Genomic DNA, 17,940 nt, shown 5'->3' with positions numbered 1-17,940 from the left:
ATAACTACGTGGAGTTAAATGAGCCAATATTTTTTGCTGGTTAGATAGACATTTTGAAGAGAAAAATAATCACCGACCCATGCAGTACATTGCTAAAATTGAATTAATCGTTTTGAAATATTTCCAGATGCCATACCACCAAGGGGACACTGGTATTGATTTGAGAATTGTGGTCATTACGATTCTGGTCAAATTCTCATCCCGTGTCAAATCTTTAATTGCAACCAAACTGAAGAGCTGTAACAAGCTTGAATGTATCCCATACTTGTGCATTTTTAACGATCTCAGCGGTCGTATCAAGCTTCGCCTGCAAAATATTTTACTGAACACAGTAAAAACTCCGGAAATCGATCCACTACTGAAATATCTTTATACAGTAAAATGTGCACATTGTTTTATATGCATTGTCAAATTATGAAAATCTATTCTCTTAACCCCCCACCATTTACCAAGTGGTACCATGGGGTATTAATTAATTTTCAAATTATGTGCTATCTTGTATACAAACCAGTGGTTGTGTTCATAATGAACTGTAAGTCTCAAAGTGTGTGTCAAAAACTAATGGTGTGGCCACTCTTGCCCTAACATTTCAGAGTTCAACCACTGCGGTCGTATCATACTGCGCTACGCAACGCTATTTATTGTAAAATGAAAGAGATGGAAAAGTTTTTGTTAAAAGCCAATTTCAATTACATATAAAGGAGGTAAGTGTCGAAAACGTCTGGTGAGATTGGGATTCTGGCTAAACAATGTTCTTTCTTTTGGATCAGATCAGCTATAAACTCATAGGAGTGAAGGTAGAGGAGCACAATTTGTTCCCATTGGAATGCCGAGCGTTTGTTGAAAAATGCGTCCACCACACTGGACAAATATGTCGTCGATAAAAAATTCCAGCATTTTGAAAACATCGTCTTCTGTATATTTGGAAGATGATTTGGAATTATTTTTTTAAGTATGAGGAGTCCCTACCAAGAACTACGTATTTGTATCTACGTGTACTGTCTTTTTTTTATTTTTTGGAGTAACAACGATGTATAATGTTTTTGAGTCAGATTTTTAACTGAGTATGGGGAATAGAAGTTGAAAAATCATATGTTTTAATGCTATTGTATTCTGATTATAATATTGACCTGAGGGTTTTCGGAAGATCTTTCGATTTTTTTCAGGATCCACATGAAATTAATACCACTACGGGAGTAACAAGTCTCGTGGTAGGACTGGAGACCCTCTTTGACGGCTGTTGAGTATAGAAGTTAAAAGTTTTGAAAGAGGTTCGGTCGTACATTTTGCAGATCCAGCTACTAGTATGTAGCATTGTTTGTATGGATTCTTGTGGAGTTTAGGAATCCAGTGCATCCGGTAGATCACAACCATCGTCTTTGGTAGAGAGACCAAAAGAGGATAGCACAGATTTATGGTTTGCCACTGCTATTATTTTCTACGTCTACCTCTGATAATTAACATTGGACGTTATGCGTTGTGCCGACAAAAAACAGTGTTGTTTTGGGCATTCTCTCTGGAACGATAACATATTTATCATGTATAGTAGACTATATGTTTTTGCTACATCGGGTCTTTGAAAAATTATGAAGCATTGGCACTCATTGACCTACTTAAAACTTTCATACGTTTCAAAATCAAAGACCTCACAACCTTTACCCACTCTAACAGAGGATCAATGTCTTCTTGTTCTCGTTTTATCCATTTTCTTGTATAGTCCCCCACGACATCAATAAGAACTTTAAAGTTATAATTCCAATTTATAGAGCGTGGTTCACGGTACTTGGGACCATTGGAAAGGACCTTACGGAGAGATTCGTTTCCGATGATGCTTAAATATCCCGTAATGACGTGACCGGAAGGACAAAGAGCCAAATTAATTGTATCTATACTTTGTTGACAAACGGTAGTGGATGAAATAATCGTTTTTCTTCATATTGAACTTTTTCACAAATTGGTTTAAAGAGTCCGTGGAAACCAATATCCAAAATGATGACCACAGTCTGTTTTTGATGAGGTAGGCTCAGAAAAAATTAGTGTAGAGACTAAATGTAAATGGATTGTATATAGTACAGTGAGAGGTATAGAATAGAGCTTAGCTCGAGTGTGATGAAGTCCAAGGGATTATTTTATGAAAGGAAGTAGGCTCATCTATGGAGACATGATACATCTTAGGTGATGTATATTGGCAATGACCATGACTCCTTATTCGCCTTGGATTTTTGTCAAATAAATTCATGACATTTATGTTATTGTTATATTGGCTTGGAAGGCTTCCTATACTTCTGATGTTGCCATATTGCATCCGTAAGGTATCGCAGTACATAGTCCGCGTATCAGATATTCTTCTCTTCCCCTACGATAGCTTTTACTTAGGACAGGACTGTTCGTTGGATGGTACATTTTTTCAAGAATACGAACCTCCATAGAGAGGATTGAATGATTTTGTCGATTAAAATGTTGATAAACTGTCGTGACTTTGGTAGTGATTATTTCCGAACGATGACCGCACATTCGTTTGTTTAATTGTTCTTGTGTTTTGACACCGACATATACTAGACCGCATATATTATCCATACTTTTATAAAAAAAAAAAAAAAAAAAAAAAGATTTCATATCATGTTCTAAACACACCGAATATATATTGATAAATCAGCAAATAAAATCATCCTTTCTGTTCTGTACAAGGAGCATTCACATAAAAAAAATATTATTCATCTTCAACCGCGCTGTACAATAATGGCATATTCTAATAACCCTTTCTATGTAATTTTTTGAATATTTATCTGTTTCAATTCTCGAACTATGGGCATTTAATTTTAAACCCAAATATTCTTCTCTGCAAAATTGTTTCTTAAATGAGAAGTGTGTAGCAAGTTTACCTGAATCAGAGTAAATTGAACTCTCTGAGATTTTCACAATATCTTAAAATAAACTTTTCCGTAAAATATTATTTATAGTTTTACATATAGACCCATATTGAGATCTGGCAAGCTAATGTCTTTTAAAATATAATCAGTAAAGAAACGAATAAAATTGTGTTAGATGAGATGGATCCATGCATATCGATTTTATTGAGAGAATTCATACATAAACAGACGAAAGAAGCAAAATGGTTCAAACATAAACCGTCTAGCATGGATTATAAGAGTTATTTGTGGAAGAGAGACACCAACCGACCGATAGTAAAACAGATACATCCACTGTGGAACCGAACCATAAGAATACTGATATGAACGAAAGACAAGACCGATTCACTGCATGCAGAAGATCAAAAAGTGTATGTGGATTAATGAAAAAAAAAACTGTATAACGGTTTCAAGTCCCTTTATTACTTTAATGTCAAAATTTAATAAAAGCGGGATAACTCTAATTACCTTTGAAGCTATAGAGATGCATAAACATAATGCATTTAATTACATACAGATATAAAATGGATAAATGAAACCTAAATCATAATTGCAAATGTATTATTTACTACCAGAGAGTTTAATCTATTGTCAATAATCTTTATAAATTTGGTTTTGAGATATTACTTTCTACATATGTTAAAATGAGTGCACTTGAACAAGAACTGGAATTCGTTCCCAACTCTCCACTATTACATAATTTACAGGTTCTATTTACCTGTTTCAATAGGTAATTTCATATTCAAGGTCCTAAAATGGCATACATATCTTATATTTTTGTCTTTTCAAATTTCAAAATAGTTTTCAAATTCCAGTTAAATGGAGATGAAAAATCATTTGAACAGATTCAAGGGCCTTTAGGCAGTGGCGGATCCAGAAGGAGGGTTTCGGACCCCTTTTTCCTGGAGCAGCGCATGCTCTAGAAGTATCTATTTGTCTACACTGGTTGTACTATTCTGAGTCATGTGACTTTATCCATACAAAAAGTCACTTTTTCGGACTATAACTCGCTTCTAAAATTCTCAGTAGCACACATTTCGAAAATCCTAAGGCTTCATTTCTTGTGTAAATTGTAGCTATAATAATGTATATACCTCCTTTGACATACATGTACATAGGCAGAAAAATATCGTTGCTAGATTAAGCTGTTTTATTTCCATTATATAACTTTTTGTAGGTTTAAAACTGGCATGTCAGTTAACTGCTAGTACTCCTTAGTTTGAACATCTGTGTAATTTATATTCAGTTTATCTATTTCCGTTTAAACATGGGACTAGTACCTTTTTGAACTGATTTTTAGGTGTATTTAATTGTGCAATATTTTTCCACAGTTGTCAGATTTTAAAGGGGGGTGTTACCACGCCAAAGTACTTTAACCCCGCCTCAATTTTTGCGCCTGTCATGAATTTCTGGCCTCTGTATATTTTGTTTCCTTTTCACCTACAGTTTATTTTTTGTTACTTGAGTATATAAGTTCAACTCTTTTGCTATACCTGTGTATAATGATGTATTGGGGCCAGCTGCAGCCTGCCCTGTAATTATGAAGATTTCCTCGTCGTTTATTGAAGACCAATGGGTGGCCTTGAGCTGACATTTTCATCCCGGTGGGGTAGTTGACATATACACCATACCAATTCTTGTAATATTTATGTTTGGACATCCTCAGTATTCGGGTCTAATGTTACTGATGAGAGGTTATAGATACGCGTTACAGCACACCGAAATTTGCAACATTAGTATGATTTTTATTTGTGTACACCGATTGTCGCTACTGCCAATTGTTTATTTCCTTTGATCTAGTCTTTTTACTCGAAAGCAAAGATTTGCATAGGTATATAAAAATCACATTGTCTGTTTGTCCGTCCGTGTAACTGTTCAAGTCTTTTTGCAATATCCAAGCTTTTAACAACTTTCATTCCGGTCAAAATAATATTCTGTATCAAAACGCTTAATCACCATAACAATTCAAAGTAACATCAAGCTCAGTTTTGTTTTGTTTTGTTTTTTGTTTTTTTTTGTTTTTTGTTTTTTTGTTTTTTTTGTTTTGTCTTTAATAACTCTACAGTATTGAGTGTACTTTATGTGGTATGATACCGAGAAACCGAACAAACATTTGGAAACCGTATGAATACACATCGTTAGGACACCAAGAACCCTAACTAAATATCGGGCTCTTTATAATGATTTCAATTAGCCTGGTCATGACCACGTTAGAACATGAAGGTTCGATTCATCTTGAAAATTTACTATCATACTAACAGCCCTAAACTTAGTAGACCGAACCGCATCGATATGGAGTTGTTTTGGATGTAAGAGTTAGTTACTGCAATGCCTTACAGTTGTAGGGTATTGGGAATTTATCTAGTCCAGGTAACAGTGAAATCAATATAATGACGTTGTTTAGCACATATCCCAAAAATAAACGTAGCCGTGAACAAGGACGACGGAAGCCTAGGAAAAAAGATGCACCCGATCATGTTACAGCACATTCACTTTCAGACAGATATAATAAACTCTTGTCTAGTTTACAACAACCTTTAGGTGTTCATTACATTAGAGCAAATCTTCTTTTTCACTACCAGTCCACCTCTGAAAGATCTTTGAGATTTCGGACTAGACGAAGGAGGTGTCGACCCTTTTTCGATAAAATACAGATTCTCCAGCATTATATCTGACGTGGCCAAATTCCGTCTTTTTAAACCTATTCATCGGAAATTTATACATATTTTAATTTTCCAACAAAGGAATATATGCTATTGTCATCAGCAATATTCTTCATCGTAAAGAGGCAGTTTCCATAATTTTACCATATTTCAAAAATCAATCTCTTCCTATTGACTAAGACAATAAGAAAAAATTTCAATCATAAAAAGACATTGCAGAATCTAAACATTGAAGAATATTTAAAATCCCCTCTGACATGTGACTGTGCTTCGTCTCTCTTTAATTACAGTTCTTCCGTTTATGACATCACTGGTGGTTTGAATATCATTGAGAATGAACTCCAATGTAAGGTAGTTTCTCATAGCCCAACATTTAGAGAACCAAAGCGCCTCAATTGGAAACTTGATTTCAAAACGATAATGGTTGCTGTGATCTACTTTCGTAGTGGCATTAATCATATATTGATAATTAAAAATTCTAAAGATTTACATCAAAACCTAAAATCCCGCAGCTTTTCGGAAATTAGTTCTCTCCAAAATTTTTGACTCTCCGACTCTTTACACTACGTTACCACATGATAAATTGAAATCTGGTTTGAAAAGACTTATTCGTAAATCTTCCGCTGTTTCGAAAAATTATGTTCCTCTTGCTTACAAATGTTTCTAAAGCGTTGCAGAAGAGCAAAGTGTGCTACATTGAAAAGCAGAATTGCGATTTGCTTGATTTTCTCATTTGTAACATATTTGTCACATTTGGAGGAGCTACTTTTCAACAAGTTGGCATTCCAATGGAGACTTACTATGCTCCTTCCTTAGCCGATTTGTTTTTATATTCATACGAGACTGAATTTCTTCAGATTGTCCATCAACAACCTTTCTTTTTGGAAAATGATTCTGCATCTTTTTGGACCTACATCTCGAATTCGACAACAGTGGTCATCTCAGCACTGACATTTTTATGATAAAAGAGACAACTTTAATTTTAATATCATAAATTTTCTTTACCTGTTCAGCAATATACCTTCATCTCCTGCTTATTGTGTTCATATTTCACAATCTTGATTCGCTACGCTAGAGCAAGTTCTAACTACTCTTATTTCCTTGAACGCCATAAATATTTGCGCAACAGACTCCTGAATCAGGGGTATGAGGAAATGCTTCTCAAAAGGTCTCTTACCAAATCCTTTTCAGATATCAGTCCTTGGTTGATAGATACGCAGTTTCTTTTAAAATATTTAGTAATGATTGTTTTTGTTTGTTTGTTTATTATTTTTTTTTGTGCTGATTTTACCGATTTTGACACAACAGCATGCAAATACTATTTAATCATCACTGGTATATTCAAGCCGCGATGGATGAGGAAAGTTTAGCGCTGTAATAAAACCTAGATTAACCCAACATCTCGTTTGAAATGCCTGGTAATTTTGTTGTTACCCTTATTTATCTAATGCAGTCCTTTTTCTTGACGATTTACTAATTTTGCAAATCTATTTTATTCGTACTTATTTTAAACTCAACCCAGAATATTATAATAACACCCGCCAGTCTCGTAATCTTCGCGATTTTTTTTCCTTGGCCTTATAGTTATTTAGGTGATCAGTTACCTCCCTTTGTTTAAAATAATACATTTATCGCGGTTTATCGAATGATCACAACACAGTCCTTTTCCTAGGACAACAATTCAACACATTTCGACTTTGGAAATGTGTAAAAGTGTAGGGAACTTATTTTGATAGTCGATATTCTTTCTTAAACATAGGGCACTTTCCTTTTCATTTTATTTTCATTGGATAATTTATGTCACGTGAAGACTTCTTCCTGTGTGCCGTGCGCAAAAGCGTCGTTTGACCCAGTAATCCTTGAAATTGATAATGGTAAGAATCCACTATAATCTCTAATTTTAAGTCGACATCAAAGCTTGTTATCCACGTAGTATGATTTTACGGGCTTTACTTGTTATTTTTGCAGCATATTTGGATCGATTTCATGCTTAAATTCATTAAAATTTGACGATTTTAGGCTGGTGGCAAAGCGGGAAAAGACTCAGGCAAGGCAAAGGCAAAAGCTGTTTCTCGTTCCCAGAGAGCTGGTTTGCAGGTAAATAACTGAACTATTATTATTTTCATATCTGTTTCTTTTTATCAATAGCCGATAGACGTTATTATTTTCTGCTCACGCTATTATGTTCTTTTTTAAATAAAATATTTTATTAATATATTTTTTCTTAAAAATTAGCTTTGCTTTTATTTTCAGTTTCCAGTTGGTCGTATTCATCGTCACCTCAAAAACAGAACAACCAGCCATGGACGTGTAGGAGCTACTGCAGCTGTGTACAGTGCAGCAATTCTTGAATATTTGACCGCTGAAGTAGGAGTTACTTATTTTAATATTGTATTAAACATGTACTGTATTGTTTAATGGATATTTTAACGGAAAACTGAAATTCAGGGCATTTTTATTTGTTATACGAGTGGACATAAATGTGGAAAAACTGTGAAACTGCAACATTTTAAGAATCTGTTTACAGCCTTATAATGTAACTTAATTATATTTTATATTATTGAGATATTGTAGTGATCTGAATTCATTAATTGTTTTAATAAACTTCGATTCTGGATAGAAGTTATTGTGTTGTTTTTAAATAATTTCAGATGGGGTAAAAGCATGAACTAGTTTTATTACATTTTTATTCTATTTTGTACAGGTGTTGGAATTGGCTGGAAATGCCAGTAAAGATTTGAAGGTAAAACGTATAACCCCACGTCACTTGCAGCTGGCCATTCGTGGAGATGAAGAATTGGATTCTTTAATCAAAGCAACCATTGCTGGTGGTGGTAAGTTCAGAATAATTAATTGCATGTGACCATTAAATTATACCAATATACAAGATAAGAAACTGTTAGCTTGAATTTAATCACTGAAAAGATTTCAAAAATAATGTTTTTGAAAGCCAGCTGTTTTCACCCACTATTTTGGTGCAAAGTACAAACAAAAACATTTTAGTATTCTCGAGTAACGTCGTTAATGTTTATGTTAAAATTGTGTTATTATTTTTGTTCTTTTTTAGGTGTCATTCCACACATTCACAAATCTCTTATTGGTAAGAAGGGAACACAGAAAACATAAACATCCTTATCAGCTTTTTCCTATGTTAGTGTAATCTGTGAAGACTTGATAAAAATGTACTCATAATTGGCTGTAGTCGTCATCTCTTTTGGGATTTTTAGTTTTTAATCCTCTCCACTTGTTTTTATGTTAAAGACTGAATATTTTGGTTTTTTTTGTGTTGTTAGTGTGCATGTTTAATTCATGGAGAAAAAACGAGGAAAACTCAAAATGGTTTTAGTTATCACAAAATTGAGAAGTGTTGTAAATAAAATATGTATAAATCTTGTGTGTTTTTCTCCCGATGCTGTCAGATCTAATCATCTTGATATATATGTAGTACACCATTTTCCTTATTTGCTAAGATACGTGTAAGGCAATTTAGTCCTATAACACGTTTATAAGGGGAAGTAATTCAATTATACCTAAATTTCCCCCAAAAGTAATGAATAAGATAAGTATACCTGTACTTGTAGAGAAATAAATATATGGTACAAGAATTCGGCATGGGAATGACCTATGTTCATGAGTTTGTCAAAATCTCGTCTTAACGACACGATGTGTAGAAATATCGGAGTAAGGTTCTCGTTTATATATATTTGAAATGAAAGTTGAGCAATCGGATTGAATAATCACATACATAACAATGATTCGAACCAAGTGGGTTTATCTGAAACCGGTTACAGCAAAAGACTTCAGGATCGATTTAAGTGCAGTACCACGGAGTACCGGGAAAATCCTTACCAATCATTTGCTTATTCAAATAAAAAAATATGTTTACGATGTAAGCAAAAACCCGACATACTAGCATTCAAATATAAAAAAAAATATCGCATAAGAAGTAACGAGACGCAAGCAATGTTTGAATTGCGGTACTGTTTAGAGTCGTTAAAGTTCCAACTTTTTGAAGGCAATTCGACCTTTGATTTGAAATTTTGTCTTGAACCATATAATAGGAAATTTTTCACATGTCAATATATCGACTTCGTCGTTTTTGTAGTTAATGGGCTAAATCTCAAACTTTTGACTTTCACAATTATTGTCCCTTACAGCCTTCCCTTGAAACCAAACAACATGTCTACATGAAGGGTCGGGATACTACCTTTGTATACTTAAATTTCCGTGTTGTATAAGGTGGAAAGACAAAAGGTCCGACACTACTCCAGCAATGCTAGAAGTTGTCCGGCAAGTTATTTTCTGACTTAGTGCCATCCTAACCTCTAGCATCTGACATGTTGAAAGCCACCGCCAATGTGAGTTAGCTAAACATGTGTTTTGTAATATTTTAAGTCTTTTATTTACATTAAAGAAGTTTAACTTACCGGAAATCGAGCGATAAAAATCCTAAATATTTATTAAATACCTAGAAAACATTTGTAATGAAGACAGTTATCAAAATGACCAGCCATTTTGAAGTATGTCACTTATTTTACGGAATGCAATATGTTTTTCACAAAACGAACTTAAAGTTGGTAAAGGCAATTCTTTGGTTAATTGATATGTTCGTTTCGTAAATTTTAAAATCCGTAAATTTATCAACCGGAATTACACACTCAAAAAGCTAACAACCCAATCAGAAGTTCATTTTAACTGCTTTTACAAAGGATTTCCAGGATTGCTGGATTTTCTCACCAGGTAGTCATTTGTTTTTCATCAGTTTAGTCACCTTCTGCTGTGTTGTGGTAAAGAAACTATATAAATCGGTTTAAATGGTAAATAGTGAACTGTTATTCTGCCGATTTCAAAGAACGGCGGAACGAGCGTTATGCAATATGGCGCTCGGAATTAAGAGGTTGGGGTATGGAGGAACGGAATTCCAACCTCTTACGTTGTAGGAGTAGTATGACTCCTACCATTTTTATCATGAAAACGAAAGGGGGACTAGAATTTGATGTCGAATAGGAATTTTTTCGCACAAGCGTACTTTTTATTTATTACTCAGCTGCAACCGAAAACCAGTATTTTTATTAGAAAAATCTGCCTTGTTATTTAATGGGGGATATAAAGATTTTTTTCTCTAAGGCATGAGTAAAAAAATGTTTATTTACTCATTCATTGGGAAAAAAAAGTCCCAGTCTACCACCCCCTTACTTTTAAAATGGCGGTGCCTTACGACACATTAATTGAGGAGATATCCTCCCCGCGGTTTGCGTACCTTGCTTTTATTAGCTTAAAAATAGCTTTTATAAGTCTATCAGAACAATGCCTATATCAAAGTATTTAGGAAATTGATTTTTAATGCATTTTGTTTTCGTGGTATAGGATAGTATTTATAATGTCATCATAAACTTGTCTGTTAGCATTCATGGCCCAGATGAAATCCAAATGTTCATAATTGGAGATGTGTATGTGTCGGTAAATTTCTGGTAGAGTCTTCAGAAGGTATTGAACATCCATCGGGTCAGCTAGTATGTCATTGCCTCCCGTGTACAATGTGACGTTGTTCTTCATCTTACTGACATCATATAGAGGAGGAGTAGTCTGCAATGTATTATTGTTTCTGTTAGACTGACAGAAAACCCTTTTAGACCTTCCTATTTATTATGTCCCAGCAATTTTATTCCATACCATATATAAAAAACTTTTTATCTCGACCTTATCAGTTCATTAATGTGTGTAATTACATTATTTAGTGGAGGACAACTGCTTATTTGGGGGAAGTTTGTTGTTAATTATGAATTCTTTTTTGAAAGTTCCCATCTAAAAATCTTTACACTTCTAACTTTAAATTGTACGTAATTTGTTAATTTGAACTTTCTTAGATAACGGTTCGTTAGATACAAAGGACACTGACTTGATGTTATTATTAACTCAGTAATTACATGTACCTGATTATAATAATCCATGTTAGCCTTGGGTGATCCATAATCAAACATCTGAAATCGATTGCTGAGTACGGACTTTTAATGGAATATAAAAAATCCTGATGTTAGAACATAACAGTTACCAGAGTTGTGCGTTATTTTCATCTTAACTGTTGATCACTGTTCATTTTCTCTTTTCGTTGACGATATATTTTGCAAAATTTAGTAGTTAATAGATATTAAAGTGACTTCTAGGCCAATCATGGAAATTACATGTTTTCTATAACTAAATGTTAAACAGGAAGGAACATTATTAAGCCAAATTTTGAAATGAGTCTTTTTTCCAATGTAGAAAGTGGTAACTAGATTTTTCAGTCGTCATATTTTCAGTTCCTGATATCATATATACTTGGAGTCTGTTATTATCTCTGTTAGACTGACCATTACTTTTAAAATCAATACTTTCAACACTTAACAACATAGAAAAAGTTCCATTTCTGACTTGGAAACTAACAATGTGTCATTCTACTTAATCTATAGAGAAAGATATGGATGTAAGATGTAAGATGACCAACAAGAAAGAAACATTACCTTCCTTCCATCCGAACGGGGGGTATGAAATAATGTGATAAAACTGATTTATTGTTTATCACTGAGAGGACGCTGCATATAATTTGTTGTTTATTTTTTGCCCTCCATTTCTTTAAATTCCGTATTGGTCCGTTCAGTGATTTCAGAATTTAAAATAGTAATTACTAGAATTACTTCTATATTTAAACAATAATAAGATTGAGTTTTAACATTTACATAGATAAATTGCATGTTTACTTACCTGACTATAATGCAACATATTTTTAATAGAAGTTCCCGCTGGATGTTCATGTATATAGACTGGTATCCTTGTCTGCAGCAAAGAGTTTGAAACAGATAAATGTTTAACCATATGCAACATGTAAATATCATGCCATACATAATTCAAGGAGAGAAGTTTATTCTCTTTAAAAAAAATGAAAGTAACGTATATTTTGCTCGTATCAAAGCGGATTTTGTATTTATATGTCCAAATTACAAAGTTGAAGAGAAAACACCTAGGCTAAATGACATTTATGCAAAGAAGTTCTCCTGCAAGAAGTAATTCACCTTCCGACAGTTTATCAACTGCATGTTATAAAGTATAGAGTTATCTCTCTTTTGTCAGTAGAATGGTAGCGATTGTACACTCGAATAATGAGGATAAAAGTTACCATACTAGTAAAAAGACGAGTATCCTTATAATAGTTACCACATTCATTTCCTCAGAGTCGTACCCCGCTAGAAAAAACATAAAATTCTCACACACTATACTTCCAACAAATTTACCACAAAACTCTGTACCCAAGACTCTTATTAAATCTGATGATGGCAGAAATTCTCCGTCTTTTCCCATCAATAGATAAAAAAGCTGAAAGATATATTTTAACAAAATTGTATACGTGTACAATATTTTTTCATTAGTTACGTCTCATCACATCTAATTCCACAAGCGCATAATTTAACATAATTTAAATGTAATGTAAATTGTTATTAAATAAAAAAACTTCATATAAGATAAAATTAAAGACAAAACTTCAGATATATATCCTCTTGTGTAAAGAAATAAATCATACGGATAAACGGATTGAAGTTTTTTAATGACTTAACATGGAAAATCTTTGAAAGTTTCTGAAGTAATTTGATATGTAACCTTACAGTCTTTTTGTAATAAGTACTTCTCTGTCTAAGAATCAGGCAAAATGTGTATAAGGTGTGGCAATAAAAACAACACTGATATTTTATTGCATTATGAAATGCACTATGAAAAATAACGTAAACAATTTCCCCGCACTTTTTCCATAAATGAAAGACGTCAAAACATATCTACGTCAGAGAAGCTTCAGGATAAATTTAAATACCGTTTCGGTTAATTTGTTGTCTAGAAGTACTGAATATATTTCAGGCAAAAATGACTAAATTGGGAAAATTGATGTGTCACCCATTCAATGCCAGATCAATTCTTATACAGAATGGTACTTCAAAGTTTAGTCTCCACAGTCTCCTGAAAATATGTATAAAAGTGAAAGTATTTGCAAAAATTAAGAAAATGGGAAAAAACCAGAATCTTGCATGTCAAAAAGCCATCGGTATGACAATATAATTTCACTCAAAGATGATATTTATATTTGAAAAGACCATTATTTGATCTCTAAATCACTGGGTTTGTTTAGAAAGTTAGAAAAATGAGGTTTAATTTGACTGAGTAATCTGACCTTGAAATTTTCATTTACATTGTTCCCCATACGTCCCCCGAAGTTACCAAAATCAGTTTCTACGGCTCTATTTCGTTTTTTTTTAAGTTAAAAAAAGGACGATCGTCCATCTTGGAATGGCGGTCATTTTTCAACACGGCCGATCGGAAATTATTGTGGTGTCCTATTTTAAGCCAAGTATCAAATCTTTACATAATTTTGCCTATATTTTATGATTCTTTTCCTCTTTAAATGACTGCCATGTTTGAAAATTCAGACAGTGATTGCACATCTGCATATGGTGTCCTATTTTTGTGTCAAGTTTGGTTCCAAACCGTACGGTCGTTTTTGAAAAGATGCGCTGACAAAAGTATACGGGAAAGAAGAATTATAAAAGTTAAAACAAAAACAATATGTTCCCGAACTACGTTTGGTAAACATAATAACTCAATGTTGATATGGAAAATCTTGTCTTTTCCCTTGATTCTGATGGTGCAAACAGTCAAGTGGTATTTTTTAATACCATATTTCATCCACTGTCTGATCTTTACAGAGACTGGCACTTGTTGTCCAAAGGAACATGTAACTTACCTCTAAATCATTAACATATGAAGCGAGTGTTTTAAACGGTCCATCAACATAACCAAGGTGAGCCACTGGTGCCAGTGCAAAGAAATGTTTTATTTTGGATGCTAGAGTAATATTTCTACCAAGTTCAGCAAATACGATCTCTGTTCCTTGAGAATGTCCTGCATAGTAAATATAGCTGGCCTTTGTCGTTTTGAGAATGTAATCCACTACAGCGGGAAGGTCGTATTTTGCCATTTCATCCCAACTGAATATCAAATAAGTTGTGTTTGTACGACATGATTTGAAATACAAGTTCTATCAGACTGTTTACATCTCCACGAAACACTTTGCAGCTGTCACCTGCGTGGTTCTGGTCGTCGAAATTTAGAAATGATGTTTCGAATTGTTAGGTGACGGGATACTGGTTGGCTTTTTTTCGGGTTTGGGGGATGTTTTCGACAAGTTTTAGCATGAAATGAACACATGCTTTGTTATTGTTAGTGCACCGGCTGCTTGAAAATCAAAGCTCTTCCCTAATATGTCCAGGTTTTCATGTGATCGACGTTGTGTGAACAGTTTTTCTTGTAATTTTTATTAACTTAAACTTCAAAGATTTAAAATTTATACATGAAAGTGCATCTGAAAACACATAAAGATGTATTTTTAAATCCACCAACTTTCCTATACACTCAAATTTTTCACCGGATTGCTTACCTAAAATTCCAATATCTTGGATCAGTTGTTTTCAGAGTTTTATGTCTTTTGGAATAAGTATTCCCGCGACTGTTCCCAAGCCATACATCAATTCCTCGGTCTGCTAACATAAAACCAAGACTCTGGTTCGCGGAATTTTCAACCCAGCACGACGAACAAGATAATAAACCATGCTGTAGTAACACAACCGGGGCAGCCTTAGGTCCTGAATTGAAAACTCGATATAGGCGTAACGATGAACGTAGGTGCGGAAATAACTGTTTTGAAATTAAAAACTTAAAATTTACATATCCAAGAACTTTACTATCAAAATATTAAAATGTTTCACATGGCACAGTCTGATACGACCGCAGAGGTAGAATCTTGAACAGTTGGGACAGGTATGCACGTACTACTAGTATTCAAACTTAATAAAACTCTGAATTTGGGTTTTTATTTAATGTTTTAAAAAAGTATAAGCTTCTATAAAAATAAAAAAACAGCGGTAAAAAAACTTTAAAATTGCAATAAGACAAAAGAAATAAGAATTTTATACAAAATTAAAGAATAGGCTGCGCCTATTCTTGCAATAAGACAAAAGACACTAGAAATTTATACATTTTCTCAATGTCTGGACATTGATCAGTCAAATGCGTGTTTAAAACCATTCACCCGCCCGTTCAGGTCACAACCCCTAAAATCAATCCAAGCTTTTTCATTGTGGTTTGGTAATTTGTGGTACAATTTCAAAGAAATCCATACTTTTTACTCGAGTTTTTTTTGTTCAAAGGAAAAATGCTCGTTTCTGGTCCCTTTTTATTCTTCAGTTTTTGAAACTGTTCGGTTCACAACCCAAACATATTAACCCAGGCCTTCTTTGTCCAAATAATAACCCAGGCCTTTCTTTCGTGTTATGGGATAATGTTGTACAATTTCATTTTATTGTTCAGAAACCAAATTTTTATACGTACGCCGGACGACGACACCTCGACGCAATAGACAACCGTACAATGTGTGCCATCAAACGGCCGCAATAACCTCAGTCGTATAAGAGGTGCAAACTGCATGGTTTCCAGTGGCGGATCAAGGGGATGCAGGGGTAAAATTGGCTCCTCTGCTTTTTATGGGAAAATTTCTCATTTTCATATGTAAAATTGATTAAAATTGTAAATAATGTCCTAGCTCCCCTTTTTTTTCTTGCATCCCTCCTTTTCAAAGGGTCTGCATTGGCCCCTGGGTTTCCATATATCTTTATATTTTTCAGGAAAACCTTACACTGGATAAAAATCTTTAATCTTAATAAAAATTACTGAACTCATAAATATAAAACGAGAAGGGATATTATATAGTATATGAACAGGTAAAATCGAGGACAGACCGGAAAACATGAAATTAGCAACTATGTTACTGACTTGACACGGGCAGATGGGTTAAATCAAGTCTTTTGGCTATAGTCAAACCTTCTGTTTCCATAGTGGCCTTAATAGTTTCGGTGTTACTTTGTGTTGTGCACAAAAGAGTAAAAATTATTACATACAGGAATTGCATTGTTTTAATTTTTGCATTTTCATATTCCTTGCGAATAACAAAAACATCTTTAAAAAGAATAATATAATACCTTTTTGTTTAGGTGGAATTCTGTGTATTCCTAGTATATAACCATCAGTTGTCTCTACGAAATGCTGCTCGAATGGATATCCCTTACTCGTTATTAGTTGTGACTGCATATAATTACAAATAAAAAAACATTTTCCGATTAAGGACTCGCATAGGGGTAATGACAAATATGACATATATGATTTAAACAATAAAAGACACATAACAGAACACATCTTTCATTTTCATAATGAATAACAGCAACAGTATTTCAAACACAGACACAGTAAAGTGTAACAAGAGGAAATTATACAAATGGCAGACGTTAGATAATAATAGTTTCAGACAAAAGTTTGTCTAGTTTTCGTAAGAAAATAGCGACATTTGTAATACCTCTACTTTTCATAAAAAAGGAAACCATATAAGGTATCTCGTGAAATATTCAGGAATATATTTAGTTCTGAGGGGGGCAACTTGAGCATTACTGCAATCGAAAATATAATGATATTCATTCCCAATTTGATCTGTTTTGAATATGTTCTAGAGATAATCCCACCACCCCTCGGTTACGACGAAAGTTTTATATTAAAACATCATAATATACAAATAATCAACCGATTTTTAACAGATATTGCTCTAATCTTAGATTGCTTTTCAAATTACTAAAATCTCCTATTGAAAATATGCCAACTTGAATATTGCAAAATCATCCTCTTGGGCAACAATTTAACGTCTATGGATAAAACACAATTGATATTACTATTCCGGAAATGAACGACATCTAACTTGTTTATTTTCGTCACGTGTGTTTAGGCATCAGTATTCTCAACGAAAAGAAACTTTGTGCAAATAATTTTCATATCACAACATTGATTGCTGTTTTATTTTTTTTTTCTTGTAACAGCTTTGATAGCTTAACCCAACGCACGGTTTGAGTGAATTTAGACACTCCCCTAAAAGCATAGATGATATACTTACAACATTCCTGTTGACATCAGGATCGACGTCTCCGAGAGGAATAGCTCTACATAATCCAGATAAAATAACAACAATATGTAGAACGTAATTCATTTTCAGATTGTTCATTCTTCACATTGACGACTAAGTCTCTTAACTGTCGGCTGATAGTGAAATGGTTATGTACTTATATCTTATCAAGTGGTGTGAAAGATTGCGTAAGGATCACGTGAATTATATATTACATGTATCAACAGAAAAAAAAAATCGTTTCCTTTGAATCAAAAAGATTTATTTACTTCTAGTAGTTGATTATTGCGAATAAGAAAGTAATCAAGGAAACCAAGATTCGAGTGGAAATCAAAAGAATATATCCCAT

The 17,940-nt window shown here is 33.6% G+C and overlaps 2 protein-coding genes across 2 annotated transcripts; one reads left to right on the top strand and one right to left on the bottom strand.

Annotated features, from left to right (window-relative positions):
• Positions 1-7,308: 7,308 nt before the first annotated feature.
• Positions 7,309-8,964, top strand: LOC148618462 (histone H2A.V). The gene is made up of 5 exons (XM_088577426.1): positions 7,309-7,446; positions 7,592-7,669; positions 7,826-7,939; positions 8,277-8,406; positions 8,640-8,964. Exons 1-5 carry the CDS (start codon positions 7,444-7,446, stop codon positions 8,696-8,698), a joined length of 384 nt encoding a protein of 127 aa, XP_088433552.1. The 5' UTR covers positions 7,309-7,443; the 3' UTR covers positions 8,699-8,964.
• A 1,855-nt stretch (positions 8,965-10,819) lies between these two features.
• On the bottom strand, positions 10,820-17,767 carry LOC148618461 (gastric triacylglycerol lipase-like). The gene is made up of 8 exons (XM_088577425.1): positions 17,583-17,767; positions 16,627-16,729; positions 15,030-15,234; positions 14,337-14,580; positions 12,764-12,922; positions 12,314-12,385; positions 11,506-11,577; positions 10,820-11,158 (listed from the first exon to the last, which is right to left on the bottom strand). Exons 1-8 carry the CDS (start codon positions 17,688-17,690, stop codon positions 10,913-10,915), a joined length of 1,209 nt encoding a protein of 402 aa, XP_088433551.1. The 5' UTR covers positions 17,691-17,767; the 3' UTR covers positions 10,820-10,912.
• Between the last annotated feature and the right edge of the window lie 173 nt (positions 17,768-17,940).

This window comes from Perna viridis, chromosome 4 (assembly GCF_037379345.1).
Source record: "Perna viridis isolate PV_CMFRI_1.1 ecotype Kerala chromosome 4, ASM3737934v1, whole genome shotgun sequence".
Taxonomy (NCBI): Eukaryota; Metazoa; Mollusca; class Bivalvia; order Mytilida; family Mytilidae; genus Perna; species Perna viridis.
The sequence above is the reverse complement of the archived record's forward strand: the minus strand, read 5'-3'. Positions and strand labels throughout refer to the sequence as shown.